Raw genomic sequence first — 21227 nt, forward strand, 5'->3', positions numbered from 1 at the left:
GAACCCATGTTGCTTTGGCCTGCCTCATGGTGGGCGAAAACACATGATGCCCTAATCCACTGGACCATACGATCCTTAAAAGCAGGGCATCCAGCGGAACTGGATGTTGTACTCCCTACTCAAGGACACACGATGGTGTGAATGACTCTAGGCTAATTTCATTCTAGTCCCTGTTTGGTGTACTAGTTCAACGAGCAGAATTTTATATTATTGTGACCACGAACGAGTGATATTGATCACTGCGCTAGCCAAGGACCTTGGCTAGTGCAGTGTTGTTATTGATCAATACCACACGTTCGTGGTCACAATAATATATATATATATATATATATATATATATATATATATATATATATATATATATATATACTATATTGTGATGATGTCTCATGATGTTTATACAACGAGAGCGACAGTATATATACACATGGAAGAGAGCATATATCATTACATATACATTTAGAGTTTATTTTGATCCATTATTAAAGTATTGTTGACTGGCGGTGAACAGTGACAGCCTTAATAATTATAGTATTCTTAATTACCCTGTAAAGTGTTGTTTTATTATTATTATTTGGCCACAACAACAGTGAATCACATCAACCATCTGGCATTTATGATGCGCTTTTATTGTGACACTAAAATGCGATTTTTAGCTTAAAGGAGCTGAGTGTTCAGGCACTGTCGCGGTCATTGGCTTGGTTAGACAGCAGAGGGAGCAGCAGTAGCAACAGCAGTCGATGCAACAGGAGTAACAGAAGTAGCAGCAGAAGCAGCAGCAGTAGCAGCAGCAGCCGAGTGTTAAACAGCAACATCTAGCAGTAGGCACTCTGGTAAATGTCATTAATGGTATCTAGTGCTGCAGGGAGCTCAGAGATGGGAATATGCACTGTGTCAAGGGGTGCCAGCTGTGAGGGCAGCTCTGAGAATGCCACCTGCTTGTTCGAGCGGTCGCCTGAAGGTGTGGGAGACTCTCCATCACCTGGGTGAAGTGTGTTGATGTCGCAGCGTTTGGATGGTGGGTGTGGGGACGGGGTGGCTCTCCCCCCACGCCCACACTCAGTGGGACCACTCTCTTCCCACACCTCTGCGGGAGCCAAAACCGTATCAATATCGTAAAATTAACTCGTACATCACCACAACTGATGTTAGAAATCATTAGGAAACCAACAGTGTTAATTTTCAAGACGCAGCCTAATTATCGTAAAATTCACTGTACGTGTGTACTGTGAAATTACGATGACGTTATCACCAGAGATGTCCTCTTTGAAGAAGTGGTACTTACTGAACGACCTGGATGGTGGAGGCAGGTCGTTGACGACCATTTCATCGTAGGTGTGTTCGTTCGGTCTGCGGCTGTGGGCAGCCCACTCCTGCAGCTGAAACGTGGGCTGCAGGTGGGTGTCCAGGGTATGGGTGGTGGGAAGCAAGAAATTTTCGAGACCAAGGGTGACCGCTTGACTGTGGTCACAGGTGATGGGCGGGAGGTGCTTGTTGAAGGTATGGGCGGTGGGTAGAATATGACTGTTGAGGGCGTGGGTGGTGAGCAGTGGGCCATCACTGGTGGGTCTCCCTGGTATAAGGTGCTTCTCGAGGATGTGGGAGGAAAGGAGCTCTTGGAATTTTAAGGCGTGTGTGGTGGGCAGCAGGTGGGTCTCAGGGTTGTGTGTTGTGGGCAGCAGGTGGGTCTCAGGGTTGTGTGTTGTGGGCAGCAGGTGGGTCTCAGGGTCATGTGTGGTGGGCAGCTGGTGGGTCACAGGGTCGTGTGTGGTGGGCAGCACGTGGGTCTCAGGGTTATGTGTGGTGGGCAGTAGGTGGGTCTCAGGGTTGTGTGTAGTGGGCAGTAGGTGGGTCTCAGGGTTGTGTGTGGTGGGCAGTAGGTGGGTCTCAGGGTTGTGTGTGGTGGGCAGTAGGTGGGTCTCAGGGTTGTGTGTGGTGGGCAGTAGGTGGGTCTCAGGGTTGTGTGTGGTGGGCAGTAGGTGGGTCTCAGGGTTGTGTGTGGTGGGCAGTAGGTGGGTCTCAGGATCGTGTGTGGTAGGCAGTAGGTGGGTCTCAGGGTTGTGTGTGGTGGGCAGTAGGTGGGTCTCAGGGTTGTGTGTGGTGGGCAATAGGTGAGTCTCAGGGTTGTGTGTGGTGGGCAGTAGGTGGGTCTCAGGGTCGTGTGTGGTGGGCAGTAGGTGGGGCTCAGGGTCGTGTGTGGTGGGCAGTAGGTGATCTTCAGGGTCGTGTGTGGTGGGCAGTAGGTTGGGCTCAGGGTCGTGTGTGGTGGGCAGTAGGTGATCTTCAGGGTCGTGTGTGGTGGGCAGTAGGTTGGGCTCAGGGTCGTGTGTGGTGGGCAGTAGGTGATCTTCAGGGTCGTGTGTGGTGGGCAGTAGGTGATCTTCAGGGTCGTGTGTGGTGGGCAACAGGTGGTTCTCTTGGAGGGTAGTGTCGATGGCAGCAGTTGGTGCACAGGCAGTGGGGAGAGACTGGTACTGAGCCATCAACAGTCGTACCTGCCGCTACACAAGCAAATATATCAACACATCACACCAGTATATCAACACGTCACACTAGTATATCAACACATCACACTAGTATATCAACACATCACACTAGTATATCAACACATCACACTAGTATATCAACACATCACACTAGTATATCAACACATCACACTAGTATATCAACACATCACACTAGTATATCAACACATCACACTAGTATATCAACACATCACACTAGTATATCAACACGTCACACTAGTATATCAACACATCACACTAGTATATCAACACATCACACTAGTATATCAACACATCACACTAGTATATCAACACATACCTGGAGGTTACCTGGAGGTTATTCCGGGTATCAGGGCCCCCGCGGCCCGGTCCATGACCAGGCCTCCCGATGGATCAGGGCCTGATCAACCAGGCTGTTACTGCTGGCCGCACACAGTCCAACGTACGAGCCACAGCCCGGCTGATCCGGCACTGACTTTAGGTATCTGTCCAGCTCTCTCTTGAAGGCAGCCAGGGGTTTATTGGCAATTCCCCTAATGCTTGATGGGAGGCTGTTAAACAGTTTTGGGCCCCGGACACTTATGGTGTTTTCCCTTAGTGTACCAATGGCGCCCCTACTTTTTATTGGGGGCATTTTGCATCGCCTGCCCAGTCTTTTACTTTCGTAGGGAGTGATTTCTGTGTGCAGATTTGGGACCATTCCTTCCAAGATTTTCCAAGTGTAGATTATGATATATCTCTCCCTCCTGCGTTCCAACGAGTACAAGTCAAGTGCTTCCAAGCGTTCCCAGTAGTTAAGGTGCTTGACAGAACTTATACGTGCAGTAAAGGATCTCTGTACACTCTCTAGATCTGCGATTTCACCTGCTTTGAATGGAGATGTTAATGTACAGCAGTATTCCAGCCTAGAGAGAACAAGTGATTTGAAAAGGATCATCATGGGCTTGGCATCTCTCGTTTTGAAAGTTCTCATTATCCATCCTATCATTTTCTTTGCACGTGCGATCGTGGTACTGTTGTGATCCTTGAAAGTGAGATCCTCAGACATTACTACTCCCAGGTCCCTTACATTAGTTTTTCGCTCTATTGTATGGCCGGAGTCAGTAGTATACTCTGTTCTAGTTATTATCTCCTCCAGTTTTCCATAACGGAGTAGTTGGAATTTGTCCTCATTGAACATCATATTGTTTACCGTTGCCCACTGGAAAACTTTGTTTATATCTTCTTGGAGATTAACCGCGTCCTCAGCAGATGACAGCCTCATGCAGATCCTAGTATCATCCGCAAAGGATGATACGGTGCTGTGGCGTATATCTCTGTTTATGTCTCATATGAGGATAAGGAATAAGATGGGGGCGAGTACTGTGCCTTGTGGAACAGAGCTCTTCACTATGGCAGCCTCCGATTTAAGTCTGTTGACCACTACTCTTTGTGTTCGATTTGTTAGGAAGTTGAAGATCCATCTCCCCACTTTCCCAGTTATTCCTTTAGCGCGTATTTTATGGGCTATTACGCCATGATCGCATTTGTCAAATGCTTTTGCAAAGTCTGTGTATATTACATCTGCATTCTGATTTTCTTCCAGTGCATCCAAGGCCATGTCATAGTGATCCAGTAGTTGTGAGAGGCAGGAGCGACCTGCCCTGAACCCATGTTGCCCTGGATTGTGCAGATTTTGGGAATCCAGGTGATTTGCAATCCTGCTTCTTAGCACTCTTTCAAAGATTTTTATGATGTGGGATGTCAGAGCTATTGGTCTATAGTTCTTAGTTAATGCTTTGCTGCCACCTTTATGGAGTGGGGCTATATCCGTTGTTTTAAGTGACTGTGGAATTTCACCCATGTCTAAGCTCCTCCTCCATAGTGTACTTAGGGCACGCGAGAGGGGTTTCTTGCAGTTCTTAATGAAAACAGAGTTCCACGAGTCTGGGCCCGGGGCTGAGTGCATAGGCATGTTGTCAATGGCTTTTTCGAAATCTATCGGAGTTAGGGTAATGTCGGAAATCTGGCATACATTTATGGAGTTTTGAGGCTCATTCATGAAGAAATCATTTGGGTCGTCGATCCTCAGACCGATTAGTGGTTCACTAAACACAGAGTCGTACTGGGATTTCAATATTTCACTCATTTCCTTGTTGTCATCTGTGTAAGTCCCATCCTGTCTGAGTAAGGGCCCGATACTAGATGTGGTATTTGCCTTGTTTTTGGCATATGAAAAGAAATATTTTGAATTTCTTTCAATTTCACTAATAGCTTTAAGCTCCTCCTGCCTCTCCTGGTTCCTGTAAGAGTCATTTAGCTTAAGTTCGATAGTTTCCACTTCCCTGGTCAGCGCCTCCTTTCGTGTATCAGATGTTCTAGCACTCCTGAGGAGCTCAGTGACTCTTCGTCGTCTTCTGTAGAGGGAGCGTCTTTTTCTCTCCAGTTTACTCCTGCTCTTCTTCTTTCTTAGGGGAATATGCCTAGAACATGCTTCGGCTACCAGGAAGTTGATCCTTTCAAGGCACTGGTTTGGATCCATGTCATTTAAGACATCTTCCCAACATGCTTCGTTTAGGACATGGTTTACCTGGTCCCAGTTGATGTTCTTGTTGTTGAAGTTGTATTTTGTGAAGACACCTTCACAGGTACATGCATTCTGCTGATCAGGACCCCTATGCATGTACGTCTGGACTTCGATTAGGTTGTGATCGGAATTAGTTGTTTTTGGATATTCTTATGTCTCTTATCAGGTCCTCATTATTTGTGAAGATAAGGTCAAGTGTGTTTTCTAGTCTTGTTGGCTCCACTATCTGCTGGCTTAAGGTGTGTTTTTCGTGGAGACTTAGTAGCTCATGTGTGTGTGACCTTTCATCTGCGCTACCTCCATTTTGTATGCCTTAGGTTGAAATCACCAAGCAGTAAGATGTTTGGGGATGGAGCTGGAAGGTTTTCCAAACAGTAATCAATTTTCAGTAGCTGTTCCTTGAACTGTTGTGAGGTTGCATCTGGTGGCTTGTATACAACCACAATGACTAGGTTTTGGTTCTCGATCTTTATTGATAGAACCTCAACTACCTCATTTGTGGTGTTCAGCAACTCCATGCAGATAAGGGACTCTTTGACATACAGGCCACCCCCCCCTTGTTTCCTGTTCATTCTGTCGCATCTAAAAAAGGTTGTAACCACTTATCCATATTTCACTGTTAAAGTGACCTTTTGTGTGAGTCTCTGTGAAGGCTGCAAACATTGCATTAGACTCCTCTAGAATTCCACTGATAAAAGGTATTTTGTTGTTGGTGGATGGCTTAAGGCCCTGTATATTAGCAAATATGAACGAGATTGTATTCTGTGTTAGTTGGGGGGATTTTGTTATTGGCATCAGTAGTTGTAATTCTGGAGGGCCATGGGTGGCCACTGGCTGCACCTCCAGTCCAACAAGGCTCCAATGTGGTGGACTATTTTTGTTACTTCCTTCCATTTTCTTTTTTCGTTTCCTGCCACTAAAAAATCACCTGGAGTTGGGTTGTCGTAGCTACTATTGTTTGTCTTGTGGGGTCTGTGCCTCCTGGTCCCTTTCAGATGGTATGCAGGGCACTCGATGTTGTAACACTGCTTCTGGAGGACCGAGGAGTGGCACATTTTTGGGTGAAAGAAAGTACAGGAAGAAGAACGACACTCTCCTTTAGACAGGAGGTCGCTACATTTTTTGGGATGGTCAAAGTTGCATGTCCCATTTTTTTCCCCTGTTATTCCATGCTTACAGATGCCCCAAGCATAATATTTGCACAAATTCACCTTTGGTTGAGAATTGTTGGGAGGTGTGTTGTCAATTTCTGCAGGTTCTGGGACTGCACTATAATCCTCAGTATCCAAGCCAGGGCCACCCCGTCCTGGATTCCATCTACTTTCCCCAGTAGAGGAAGGAGGAGGAGACTCACTAGTATATCAACACATCACACTAGTATATCAACACATCACACTAGTATATCAACACATCACACTAGTATATCAACACATCACACTAGTATATCATCACATCACACTAGTATATCAACACATCACACTAGTATATCAACACATCACACTAGTATATCATCACATCACACTAGTATATCAACACATCACACTAGTATATCAACACATCACACTAGTATATCAACACATCACACTAGTATATCAACACATCACACTAGTATATCAACACATCACACTAGTATATCAACACATCACACTAGTATATCAACACATCACACTAGTATATCAACACATCACACTAGTATATCAACACATCACACCAGTATATCAACACATCACACCAGTATATCAACGCATTCCACTTTTGCTATATAACTCCTTGTAGTTTAGCGCTTTCCCTTAATTTAAATATAACATTTCTGAACAGTATCAATCTTTTCTGACTGATTAATCTTGTGAAATTCGATATAACGTTATTATGGCGGGTTTAGGCTACATACACGAAAAGTTTGTTGGATTTTGTGCAGTAACTGGAGAATGCTGCTTCTGATCGGCTTTCAACTTGTAATGCAGATGTATCTTCCTCAAATGAAGCTTTAGTTTGTGTAGGTTTTAATGTGCTAATTATATTAGTCAGAGTGGTTTGTGTGAGGTAAATGATGAATGTTTCTTCCGGTCACAAATAAATCATCAATTGGATTTATATTGTTAACCTAAGTTAGATCACTGACAGTGATAAGGATGTGTGTGAAATTCTAAATACCTAAACCATACCCCCGGCCGGGATTGAACCCGCGGTCATAGAGTCTCAAAACTCCAGCCCGTCGCGCTAGCCACTAGACCAGCTAGCCACAATAAGATTCATCCAACTAGGTATATTTCTACACCATAGGAAAGTTAGCACAGGCACCTCTGTGACCACAAATGCAAGTTTTTACAGACGAATCTCCAGCTAGCGTGGCCGTGACGAACTCTAGCTCAAGTCCCTTCACTGCCGTCAACATGACTTAAGAAATCGTAATGACACGATTGCAAATAAACCATACCCCCGGCCGGGATTGAACCCGCGGTCATAGAGTCTCAAAACTCCAGCCCGTCGCGCTAGCCACTAGACCAGCTAGCCACAATAAGATTCATCCAACTAGGTATATTTCTACACCATAGGAAAGTTAGCACAGGCACCTCTGTGACCACAAATGCAAGTTTTTACAGATGAATCTCCAGCTAGCGTGGCCGTGACGAACTCTAGCTCAAGTCCCTTCACTGCCGTCAACATGACTTAAGAAATCGTAATGACACGATTGCAAATAAACCATACCCCCGGCCGGGATTGAACCCGCGGTCATAGAGTCTCAAAACTCCAGCCCGTCGCGCTAGCCACTAGACCAGCTAGCCACAATAAGATTCATCCAACTAGGTATATTTCTACACCATAGGAAAGTTAGCACAGGCACCTCTGTGACCACAAATACTAGTGTGATGTGTTGATATACTAGTGTGATGTGTTGATATACTAGTGTGATGTGTTGATATACTAGTGTGATGTGTTCGTCACGGCCACGCTAGCTGGAGATTCGTCTGTAAAAACTTGCATTTGTGGTCACAGAGGTGCCTGTGCTAACTTTCCTATGGTGTAGAAATATACCTAGTTGGATGAATCTTATTGTGGCTAGCTGGTCTAGTGGCTAGCGCGACGGGCTGGAGTTTTGAGACTCTATGACCGCGGGTTCAATCCCGGCCGGGGGTATGGTTTATTTGCAATCGTGTCATTACGATTTCTTAAGTCATGTTGACGGCAGTGAAGGGACTTGAGCTAGAGTTCGTCACGGCCACGCTAGCTGGAGATTCGTCTGTAAAAACTTGCATTTGTGGTCACAGAGGTGCCTGTGCTAACTTTCCTATGGTGTAGAAATATACCTAGTTGGATGAATCTTATTGTGGCTAGCTGGTCTAGTGGCTAGCGCGACGGGCTGGAGTTTTGAGACTCTATGACCGCGGGTTCAATCCCGGCCGGGGGTATGGTTTATTTGCAATCGTGTCATTACGATTTCTTAAGTCTCGTTCTAAATACCTACTTCCTCTCAGTTTTCACCCAGGAAAATACTAGCGATATTCCTGAAATAATAGATTACGTAGAACAGGCTATTGAGGAAACTTAGGGCACACGGAATAGGAGGAGAAATTTTTTCCTGGGTAGAGGCATGGCTGACAAATAGACAGCAGAGAGTTTGCATAAATGGGGAGAAATCAAAATGGGGGCACGTCACAAGCGGTGTTCCTCAGGGGTCAGTGTTGGGCCCGTTGTTGTTCACAATTTACATAAACGACATAGATGAGGGAATAAATAGCGACATAAGCAAATTTGCTGATGACACCAAAATAGGCCGTCCAATTCATTCTAATGAGGACATTAGAGCACTCCATGATGATTTGAATAGACTGACGCAATGGTCGGAGAAGTGGCAGATGCAGTTTAATATTGACAAATGCAAAGTTCTAAATGTTGGACAGTTAAATAACCATGCCACATATAAACTAAATAATGTAGATCTTAATACTACTGATTGCGAAAAGGATTTAGGAGTTCTGGTTAGCAGTAATCTAAAACCAAGACAACAGTGCATTAGTGTTCGCAATAAAGCTAACAGAATTCTTGGCTTCATATCTAGAAGTATAAATAATAGAAGTCCTCAGGTTGTTCTTCAACTCTATATATCCTTGGTTAGGCCTCATTTAGACTATGCTGCTCAGTTCTGGTCACCGTATTACAGAATGGATATAAAAGCTCTGGAAAACGCACAAAGGAGGATGACAAAGATGATCCCATGTATCAGAAATCTTCCCTATGAGGATACACTGAGGCCCTGAATCTGCACTCTCTCGAAAGGCGTAGAATTAGGGGGGATATGATCGAGGTGTATAAATGGAAAACAGGAATAAATAAAGGGGATGTAAATAGTGTGCTGAAAATTTCCAGCCAAGACAGGACTCGCAGCAATGGTTTCAAGTTGGAAAAATTCAGATTCAGGAAGGATATAGGAAAGTACTGGTTTGGTAATAGAGTTGTGGATGAGTGGAACAAGCTCCCGAGTACAGTTATTGAGGCTAAAACGTTGTGTAGTTTTAAAAATAGGTTAGATAAATACATGAGTGGGTGTGGGTGGGTGTGAGTTGGACCTGACTAGCTTGTTCTGCTGGATCTGGTACAGTGCTCCATCCTTGAGTCGGGATGACCAGACTGGGTGGGTTATTGGTCTAATCCGGGAGGGGGTACATGGACCTGCTCCGCGTGGGTCAGTAGGCCTAATGCAGTGTTCCTTCTTTCATATGTTCTAAAAGTACATAAAGTACTTAATGTGTACATAACATCAGTGTGTACTGTAGACATTGTAAAATATAAATTACATTACTTAATTGCTTGTATACTTATTTCAGTATTGGTAAATTCTTCTCAGAGGAAAGTTTGGATTGATTTTAACCTTTCTTGCTTATTTTTATTCTCTTTTTTTTATGGAAAGAAATGGCAAAATCAAAATACTGGTTTTTCATGTGATAATTTTAAAGTGTTTCCTTATCCACTTGGTTTCAACTTTCATTGTTGATGATAATGCAAATTTCGAGCCGCGTCTTGATGTTCTGGTGTATATTAGCATATTGGTCTCTCACAGATAACAAGAGAAACTTGGTGCTCCTGAATGGAAGATTTGAATTAGTTTTGGGGTGTATATGTCTTAATTTGTCATTTTTATTGAAAAAATTGGATGGAATATTAGTGTCCATGTGATTACCTATGAGTACGTCTTGATTCACCGAAGATTTTCAACGCTAATATTTTACTGCATTAGAAACTTGTGTTGCACTCTGCACAATTCCTTTCGCCAGCATTGACGTACAGGATGGAGGGGCTGGGGTTATAAAATACGAGGATATCTTTCTAGGATCGCTCAGCACCGAAATATATCTAGTTCTATAAATGTACCCCCCCCCCCGTCAAGATAGGTTCCTTGATGCTGGTGAGGGGTTCCTGATCTATAGGATTTGATCTGTGCTCCAGTTCCCTGTATTGAGCCTGAATGCCTTCCACCCCCCCCCCCACACACAAGTGCTGTATAATCCTATGGGTTTAGCGCTCCCCATGATTATGATAATATGAATGTCCCTCCGTGCCATGGTCAGTGGGGTGTGGCCACTGAGACTTAAAAAACGTATCCCAGTGGACCCACTTGACTCTGTCATATACTCTAGGCAGCAGCAGTATTTCTGAGTGATAACTTGTATAGTATAGCAGGACATATTCTCATAGAGGTACGTTTCCCTACGCCAGGTTTTGCATCATTATAGAATTAATATTATTACAGTAATTAGCTGAGTTTAAAGCACAGGAGGGAGGCTCTAAGTGAGTGTCTAATTAGTACTAAATAATTCTGAATGCTGCTGACCAGGTCATAGTTAAAGGACTCATCGGAGGAATCATTATTCCAGTGTGTACATACACTAATACACATCTCTCGGTGGACTAGGAAGTAACTGGATGACAGAAAGTAGAGTAACAGAAGATCTAGATGAAACATAAAATATGGGTCTTTCAAACACAAAACAGATAATTTGCTGCCTTGTTTCAGGGCTACAGAAGTAAAGAAAAAGATATTCAACTTGGCACTCCTCAAGGCGGTATTTTAAGTCTACACTATTTAATATATCAGTTAGTGTCCTACTTAAATCTATACCAGATATCCCCAGCAATATCACATTTGTCTATATTGATGATGTTCCTGTAACTACTAAAACTTCGGGAATCCAAACCGCTCTAAATCATATACAGACAACCTGTGATAATCATGCCCTTATAATTTCTGTAGACAAGGCCAAAGTGTTTAATAGACACAATGGTAACCGTAAAAGTGAACCATCAAAATTAAGGGTTAAAAGCAAGCCTATTATGTCCTGTAAATATGTGTGACTGTACGGCTAAAACTGTGAATAAAATAAATCGACAATATAAAGACAGACGTAAATTTATTAGAACTATTGTAGGATACAATCCTAACTATGGTGCAAATGCTAGAACTGCCAAACTGGTGAATTTAGTGTGCTGCTGCACAGCAGAACCAATGAGAGACTTGAAAAATGAGCGAGATGATGTGAGGTGAGGTGGCCATCACGTGTGTCTGAGCGCACCTCAGGAGTCTGGAGTCGCTGCAGTTACACAGGAAGACGGTAGTAACAGCACTCACCGAGACAACCAGTGTTGTATACGTCATAAAACACTTATTTATTATTATTATTATTAAAGATTAGCTGGTATTCTCCCGGCCCGGGCCTTTTCCAAGTGGTGGCCCGGCCTTGGCTCCCTCTTTAGGGAGTGTCTGAGACCTAAGTCTCCCATGGGAGGAGACACAAGTACCTCCTCATCTTTGGGACCAACTGTCCCCAGGCCTAGCCACAAGCTAGGCCTCTCTGGTCTGCCATTCCCGCCCCAAGGAGGCTAATGGGAATGACAGTCTTATGAGCTAAAGGCTCGGACTCAGGCACCTACCCTGCCCTAGAAGGGCTGGGCATGGTGTCGATGATATATAAAACACTTACACTATGTAATCCCCTACGGAAATAATCTATTAAAGAAACAAGTTTACTTTAAAAACGAACAAAAGAAATATCCTTATAAGATTTTTTGTAATATTTAATTATATATTTTAACATCTCTTTCATATTTATATTTTAGCTTTTTGTGCTATAAAATAAAAAAATAGATTGTTTTTAATTTTAATTCAATTACCCATTTTTTTTAAAGATTTCTATATAGTTTACCCAAAAAACAAATAGGACCACGAAAATGGGAAGCAGTCATGTTTGACCTAGGGAGAGAGGAAAGCTCCGATTCCTTGGATCAAAAGCTCTTCTCTCTCATCAACTTACCCCTATTGAAGCTTCCAGTTGGGTGGTGACGAGGTCATGTCAATGGTCGTCTGACGGACCAATAAATTATAACATACTCGGCATTATCCACAGTTACGTTATTAAATTTACTTATCATAAATAATATTTCTATTTTGCTTATTATTATCCAAATTTTATTATCCAAATAATTATTTTTTACGGCATTTAACTATTTTTCTTTTGTTTTTTCTTTCACGGAGGTACGAATTATCGTTATGCTAAAATTCTTAACAAAACTTGGAATCGATACAGTCTGTGCAATTACCAGAGAATGCCTCTTCTGGTCGGCTTGAAACTTTTGGTCATACAGGTATTCCAGGCACTGAACAGTCAAACATCCGGGAGAATGTATTTTTACCGGGTTGAGGGAAAAGACTTAGTGGTGGCAAGTTTCGTGCACAGTTTTAAGAATATATATGAGAGGTCCCACGAGACTAAGAGAAAGTAACTCCGGAAAGTTGCAAGGTAAAAAGTAGGTCCAGGAGCTGAGACCAAAAATAGATATCAAATTGGTTAACTGCATACACACACACACACACACACACACACACACACACACACACACACACACACACACACACACACACACACACACACACACACACACACACACACACACACACACACACACACACACACGCACGCAGTAAACAGCAGAGAAATAACTTGAAGGAGAGTACAGCAGTGAGATACCTTGAAGGGGTGTACAACAGTGAAGTACCTTGAAGAAGAGTACAACAGTGAGATACCTTGAAGGGGTGTACAACAGTGAAGTACCTTGAAGAAAAGTACAACAGTGAGATACCTTGAAGGGGTGTACAACAGTGAAGTACCTTGAAGAAGAGTACAACAGTGAGATACCTTGAAGGGGTGTACAACAGTGAAGTACCTTGAAGAAGAGTACAACAGTGAGATACCTTGAAGGGGTGTACAACAGTGAAGTACCTTGAAAGAGAGCAAAGCAGTGAGATACCTTGAAGGGGTGTCCAACAGTGAAGTACCTTGAAGGAGAGTACAACAGTGAGATACCTTGAAGGAGTGTACAGCAGTGAAGTACCTTGAAAGAGTGTACAACAGTGAGATACCTTGAAGGGGTGTCCAACAGTGAAGTACCTTGAAGGAGAGTACAGCAGTGAGATACCTTGAAGGAGTGTACAGCAGTGAAGTACCTTGAAAGAGTGTACAACAGTGAGATACCTTGAAGGAGTGTACAACAGTGAGGTACTATGGAGAAGTGTACAGCAGTGAAGTACCTTGAAGGAGTGCACAACAGTGAGATACCTTGAAGGAGCGTACAGCAGTGAAGTAGAGCACCACCAGTGCTGCAGCCACGCAGGATGTTACAACCAGCGCCGCCACCACCATCATCAGCTCACCATCTGCACAACAATGTAACATCGTACAGTCAAGTTTTTAGCATCGTGTTGACTGAATGTAGGATAAACTGTACACATTACTTCACACACATAAGCAATACAAACAATTTTGATCGGGATAACAAATTCAACTAGAAAAACCTTATACCATGTTAATATGAAAATTAGTAGTTGAGAAAGAACTCGGTACTGGACGAACTAGTTAGGTACTCACCATGACACATGAAGGTGGTGTCGACGATGCAAGGGAAAGTAGGTAGGTAGGATCTAGCCCAAGAATGAGGGAAGTAGGTGCTGGTGGAAGTAGAGAGGTGCTGGTGGCAGCTGGAAGCAGCAGTACACTACCAGCTGGTCAGTCCCATATATACATGAGACGCTGTACTTTCAGTACACATCTGTACAGTACCTCGCACTCACTTCTCCTGCATCATACACTTCCTTCTCCTCCAGGAAGTCAACTCAGATAACTTCATTTTTTACACAGTTCAGAAGTAAACAAGTACGACATTTATAATAATAACAATAATAATAATAATAATAATAATAATAATAATAATAATAATAATAATAATAATAATAATAATAATAATAATAATAATAATAATAATTTTTATTATTATTATTATTGTTATTATTATTATTATTATTATTATTATTATTATTATTATTATTATTATTATTATTATTATTAACAATATAATAATCTATTTCTCCAAGTACATGTGCAAATTAATACATCTTCTGATAGGCTCCGAACACACAGAACCGGTGCAGCCTCATTAGAAGAGGTGGTTGGGATTGTTTTAGGCCTGTGTGTGTAAGTATCATTTTGCCGATTTCAGACTCTGCTGCGATCTGCAGTACGTGACCTACCAGTTTCATATAGAGGTATTCCATTCTCTGACTATCTTGCTGTAATCTCTATCCACCTTCACAACCGTTGGCAACAACGTTGGTCTGATATGACTCATATCAAATTACATTCTATGAATCCAAGTTTGGGTTTCTGGTCTTATTGTCATCAATACCGAGGTTGTAAGATGACACTCTCGTCTTCGCATCGGACACACTCGTCCAACTCATGAGTATCTCATGGAGAGGTGCCCTGTTCTACTTTGTGAGAATTGTCTAGTTCCTGTTTCAATTTCCCATATTATATTGGACTGTCCTGTCTGTCAATAAGCATGCAGCATCCAACGTCGTCACTTCTCTAACACTCTTACTTTATTTTCCCTCTTTGCTGATGGATCCACTTTTGACACAGACTCCCTCTTCTACTTTTTGACAGTAACTTATTTATTACACAAACTTTGATAACCCTTCCATTAGCATTTCTCACAGCCCTTCCTAACTTAACCTTTATTGTCATCTCCACCTTTATTTATCATTAGATCCTGCATCAGTCCCTACCCTGCAGCGATGTATGACCCTGGTAGGTTTAGCGCTTCGTTTTTATTGTAATAATAATTGTCTTTTTCATGTACAAAATACTGTGAAATTTCTGCTCATTAAATCATGTTAAATATAACTAAAACTACGACTTGTGAACACCTTCAGTATTTAATGGTCGACTCGTCATATAAACATGACACTACTCAATAATATTTTCATATATGGATAAATTTGTCAGTATTCTTAAATATTAAAAAATGGAATTTATGCAGTGTGTGAAAATTGGAGAATGCCTCGTCTGATCGGCTTCAAACTTTTACAACAATGGTGTGTTTGCTGAACACTTGATTCACACATTTTTTTTTTTTGGCTGCATTGATTTCAAGTTGCTAACTTTATTAAATCAATTGTGATACTGAAATTCGTTCAGTAACTAAACGATGCCTTTTTTTCATAATTTTCCTAAATGCAGATCGTACAAATAAATAATATAATAACTGTGTATTAAAATGAGATGGTATGTGGACGCTTAGAGAAATTTCGAGTGAGGGGGGTGAGTTAAAACACCTGCTGAGTAACGCCGGGGGGGGGGGAACCCATAATGAATTTAATGCGTGAACACTGGACTGCATTGTGCAATGTGATCTGGCGTTCTTGAAGGTCAGTTGGTGCATATCTGCCTCAATCCGTAATTTAGAAATTGCTGACACGTTCCTGCTGAAGAATTTGGATAAATATTGCGGAAAACCCTTACACTTTGGCAACAAGGACGGAAAAATAGAGGACGCCATTCTCCCAGGAGCACACCATAGCTAAGTGATGCTTACCCATAACGTACAGTAGTTTTGCATTGGCCATTATAAATTCTAGCTGTAGTGGTAACGTTAGGGTGTGTTCCATCAGCTTTAAGTGTCTTCCTGTGACAAATGGTAAGTTAATGTATATAAAATTTATTGTTCTAATGATATGGTTAGGAGAAAACCTTCCCTAGTCTCTGTAAAAAATATTCCCATTAACCATTTCTAACAGTCAGGTCCTAAAATCATATACAGTCCACAGTATTTCATAATTTACCATTATTGGTATTGATGTCTAATATTGTAATTATTAATTTAATGTTATATCTAGCTTCTTTGTGAGAGTGGTAGGGAGTGATCATCGAGGGAGTGACAGTTCAGCAACCTACTGTGACTAAGTCCTACTTACCTCACCCAAATTACTTGAAGGGAATAATTTAGATAATACCTGTAAACCTCCTGCAAGTAATTTTCCACACCTCTTTGATAGACTTCAAAATACATTAAAGGTGATTGATGTATACAATAAGAAGGATGATGCGATAATTGTTTATAAGTGTGTGTTAAGATTATTGACGAACGTATAACTTCCTGAGTGCCGAAGCTCTGTTATACCTTCCCTGCCTGCAGCGAGGAGAGCAGCAAGAACAGCAGCGAGGACAGCAGCGAGAACAGCAGCGAGGACAGCAGCGAGGGTAGTAGCGAGGGCAGCAGCGAGGACATTTTGTAAGAGCTTCGACATTTCAAGGGCTCTTATTTCTACTGGCTAGTCCTATTTCCCTAGCAGTATGTTTTAATATTCGATTCTTGGAATCATTATGGTGTGTACCATTATTATAGAAGTTAGTTGAGTTTGAATTAGAAGGGAAAGTCTGAGTGGCTGCCCAGGTGGTTCGGTTGAATTCTGAATATTAATTACAGGTCACTGTTAAAGGTCTCGGTAGAGAAACATGCATGAGAATCGTACCGCACCGTAACATACTTGCATGATAAAGTTATGCTGGTCACGAAGAACACGAAAGCGTTCCTTTAGCATATCCCACCAGGGAGGAAAGTATTACCAATACAAATACTGGATAATCATGGTAAATGTTCTGGTATTATATGTATATATATATATATATATATATATATATATATATATATATATATATATATATATATATATATATATATATATATATATATATATATATATATATATATATATATATATATATATATATATATATATATATATATATATATATATATATATATATATATATATATATATATATATATATATATATATATATATATATATATATATATATATATATATATATATATATATATATATATATATATATATATATATATATATATATATATATATATATATATATATATATATATATATATATATATATATATACACCTGTAGATCTAGTCTCGTGGTAAAGTACTGTGGACTCTGATACAGAGTTAGCAGGTTCGAGTCCTGCTTTGGACGTAGAGACAATGTTTGTATATAATTTCGCCTGTTATCACCATCCTGAACATCACTGTCATTATCAACAACAACAGCAACACCCCCAGATACATAAAGGTTTAAACTTATGTCGTCATAGATTAAGACAGATTAAGACAGCAGTTGGATATGCTGAATGTTGAAGACAGAGTAAAACAACTGAAGCTAAATCATGTTTATAAAATTGCTCACAAACAGTGTCCAGAATATCTTGCTGTCAATTTTGTCAAGGTCGGGAACCAAAGCAATCATAGTACTAGGGGGAGAGAGCACAACTTTGTAGTACCCACAGTCAGTGGCCAGGCTTCAAACACCTTTTATTGTACAGCAATAAAGAAATGGAACAGACTACCCGCACATATCAAAGCCAGTCATAGCATGAACCAGTTCAAGAAGAGTGCCAAAAGGTGTCTGATGAATGTAGCTACAGAAAGGGAGGGGAATGATTTTCTATTTTTTAGCTAACATACGTGTAAATTTTACCTTATTCCTAGTAATGACCCTCGTATTGTAGATAGTCTTAATGACCCTCGTGTAGTAGATAGTCTTTTTAGTATGATAATAAGATGTTATCTTCATTATAGAATAATAAGAAAATATTATAACCTTTATATTATAATAATAAGGTAAAAGGACCCCAATGGTTATTCTAGGTTATCTACACATATGCTGCTATGTATGACAATTCTATGTAACTGTATTTGTGTATACCTGAATAAACTTACTTACTAGTTTCTGCGGGAGGTTCACACGGTACCCACAGCAGAGGTGCAGCAGCAGCTCATTCTGTGAGCGGTGGTGACAAAATATATTGCTACAGAGATCACAATGGATCCTCATCAGACATTACTCCCACACCGGTCTTAACATAGTCACACTCCTACACCTGTCTTAACATAGTCACACTCCCACACCTGTCTTAACATAGTCACACTCCTACACCTGTCTTAACATAGTCACACTCCTACACCTGTCTTAACATAGTCACACTCCTACACCTGTCTTAACATAGTCACACTCCTACACCTGTCTTAACATAGTCACACTCCTACACCTGTCTTAACATAGTCACACTCCTACACCTGTCTTAACATAGTCACACTCCTACACCTGTCTTAACATAGTTACACTACCACACCTGTCTTAACATAGTCACACTCCTACACCTGTCTTAACATAGTCACACTCCCATACCTGTCTTAACATAGTCACACTCCCACACCTGTCTTAACATAGTCACACTCCCATACCTGTCTTAACATAGTCACACTCCTACACCTGTCTTAACATAGTCACACTCCCATACCTGTCTTAACATAGTCACACTCCCACACCTGTCTTAACATAGTCACACTCCCATACCTGTCTTAACATAGTCACACTCCTACACCTGTCTTAACATAGTCACACTCCCATACCTGTCTTAACATAGTCACACTCCTACACCTGTCTTAACATAGTCACACTCCCATACCTGTCTTAACATAGTCACACTCCCACACCTGTCTTAACATAGTCACACTCCCATACCTGTCTTAACATAGTCACACTCCTACACCTGTCTTAACATAGTCACACTCCCACACCTGTCTTAACATAGTCACACTCCCACACCTGTCTTAACATAGTCACACTCCCACACCTGTCTTAACATAGTCACACTACCACACCTGTCTTAACATAGTCACATTCCCACACCTGTCTTAACATAGTCACACTCCCATACCTGTCTTAACATAGTGACACTCCCATACCTGTCTTAACATAGTCACACTCCTACACCTGTCTTAACATAGTCACACTCCCACACCTGTCTTAACATAGTCACACTTCTACACCTGTCTTAACATAGTCACACTCCCACACCTGTTTTAACATAGTCACACTCCCACACCTGTCTTAACATAGTCACACTCCCACACCTGTCTTAACATAGTCACACTTCTACACCTGTCTTAACATAGTCACACTCCCACTCTTACATAGTCACTGTCTTAACATAGTCACACTCCCACACCTGTCTTAACATAGTCACACTCCTACACCTGTCTTAACATAGTCACACTCCCACACCTGTCTTAACATAGTCACACTCAGACACCTGTCTTAACATAGTCACACTCCTACACCTGTCTTAACATAGTCACACTCCTACACCTGTCTTAACATAGTCACACTCCCACACCTGTCTTAACATAGTCACACTTCTACACCTGTCTTAACATAGTCACACTCCCACACCTGTCTTAACATAGTCACACTCCTACACCTGTCTTAACATAGTCACACTCCCACACCTGTCTTAACATAGTCACACTCCTACACCTGTCTTAACATAGTCACACTCAGACACCTGTCTTAACATAGTCACACTCCTACACCTGTCTTAACATAGTCACACTCAGACACCTGTCTTAACATAGTCACACTCCTACACCTGTCTTAACATAGTCACACTCAGACACCTGTCTTAACATAGTCACACTCCTACACCTGTCTTAACATAGTCACACTCAGACACCTGTCTTAACATAGTCACACTCCTACACCTGTCTTAACATAGTCACACTCCCACACCTGTCTTAACATAGTCACACTCAGACACCTGTCTTAACATAGTCACACTCCCACACCTGTCTTAACATAGTCACACTCCTACACCTGTCTTAACATAGTCACACTCCTACACCTGTCTTAACATAGTCACACTCCCACACCTGTCTTAACATAGTCACACTCCTACACCTGTCTTAACATAGTCACACTCCTACACCTGTCTTAACATAGTCACACTCCTACACCTGTCTTAACATAGTCACACTCCTACACCTGTCTTAACATAGTCACACTTCTACACCTGTCTTAACATAGTCACACTCCTACACCTGTCTTAACATAGTCACACTCCTACACCTGTCTTAACATAGTCACACTTCTACACCTGTCTTAACATAGTCACACTCTCACACCTGTTTTAACATAGTCACACTCCCATACCTGTCTTAACATAGTCACACTCCTACACCTGTCTTAACATAGTCACACTCCTACACCTGTCTTAACATAGTCACACTTCTACACCTGTCTTAACATAGTCACACTCCTACACCTGTCTTAACATAGTCACACTCCTACACCTGTCTTAACATAGTCACACTCCTACACCTGTCTTAACATAGTCACACTCTCACACCTGTTTTAACATAGTCACACTCCCATACCTGTCTTAACATAGTCACACTCCTACACCTGTCTTAACATAGTCACACTCCTACACCTGTCTTAACATAGTCACACTTCTACACCTGTCTTAACATAGTCACACTCCTACACCTGTCTTAACATAGTCACACTCCTACACCTGTCTTAACATAGTCACACTCCTACACCTGTCTTAACATAGTCACACTCCTACACCTGTCTTAACATAGTCACACTCCTACACCTGTCTTAACATAGTCACACTCCCACACCTGTCTTAACATAGTCACACTCCTACACCTGTCTTAACATAGTCACACTCCTACACCTGTCTTAACATAGTCACACTCCTACACCTGTCTTAACATAGTCACACTCCTACACCTGTCTTAACATAGTCACACTTCTACACCTGTCTTAACATAGTCACACTCCTACACCTGTCTTAACATAGTCACACTCCTACACCTGTCTTAACATAGTCACACTTCTACACCTGTCTTAACATAGTCACACTCTCACACCTGTTTTAACATAGTCACACTCCCAT

General features: G+C 41.6%; 1 protein-coding gene across 1 annotated transcript; it reads right to left on the reverse strand.

The window, feature by feature from the left end:
• Nucleotides 1-378: 378 nt before the first annotated feature.
• On the reverse strand, nucleotides 379-14202 carry LOC128687872 (uncharacterized). The gene is made up of 4 exons (XM_070083580.1): nucleotides 13989-14202; nucleotides 13680-13777; nucleotides 1286-2501; nucleotides 379-1087 (listed from the first exon to the last, which is right to left on the reverse strand). The coding sequence occupies exons 1-4, from the start codon at nucleotides 13996-13998 to the stop codon at nucleotides 816-818; spliced, it is 1596 nt and encodes a 531-aa protein (XP_069939681.1). The 5' UTR covers nucleotides 13999-14202; the 3' UTR covers nucleotides 379-815.
• Between the last annotated feature and the right edge of the window lie 7025 nt (nucleotides 14203-21227).

The sequence above is a fragment of the Cherax quadricarinatus genome, chromosome 10 (genome assembly GCF_038502225.1).
Source record: "Cherax quadricarinatus isolate ZL_2023a chromosome 10, ASM3850222v1, whole genome shotgun sequence".
NCBI classification, from domain to species: Eukaryota; Metazoa; Arthropoda; class Malacostraca; order Decapoda; family Parastacidae; genus Cherax; species Cherax quadricarinatus.

Coding starts and splice junctions, on each gene's coding strand:
- LOC128687872 (XM_070083580.1), bottom strand. Junction 2,502..13,679: donor CTGCTGTACGCTCCTTCAAG/GTATCTCACTGT, acceptor TTGCTTGTGTAG/CGGCAGGTACGACTGTTGAT. Junction 1,088..1,285: donor TCCACCATCCAGGTCGTTCA/GTAAGTACCACT, acceptor TGGCTCCCGCAG/AGGTGTGGGAAGAGAGTGGT.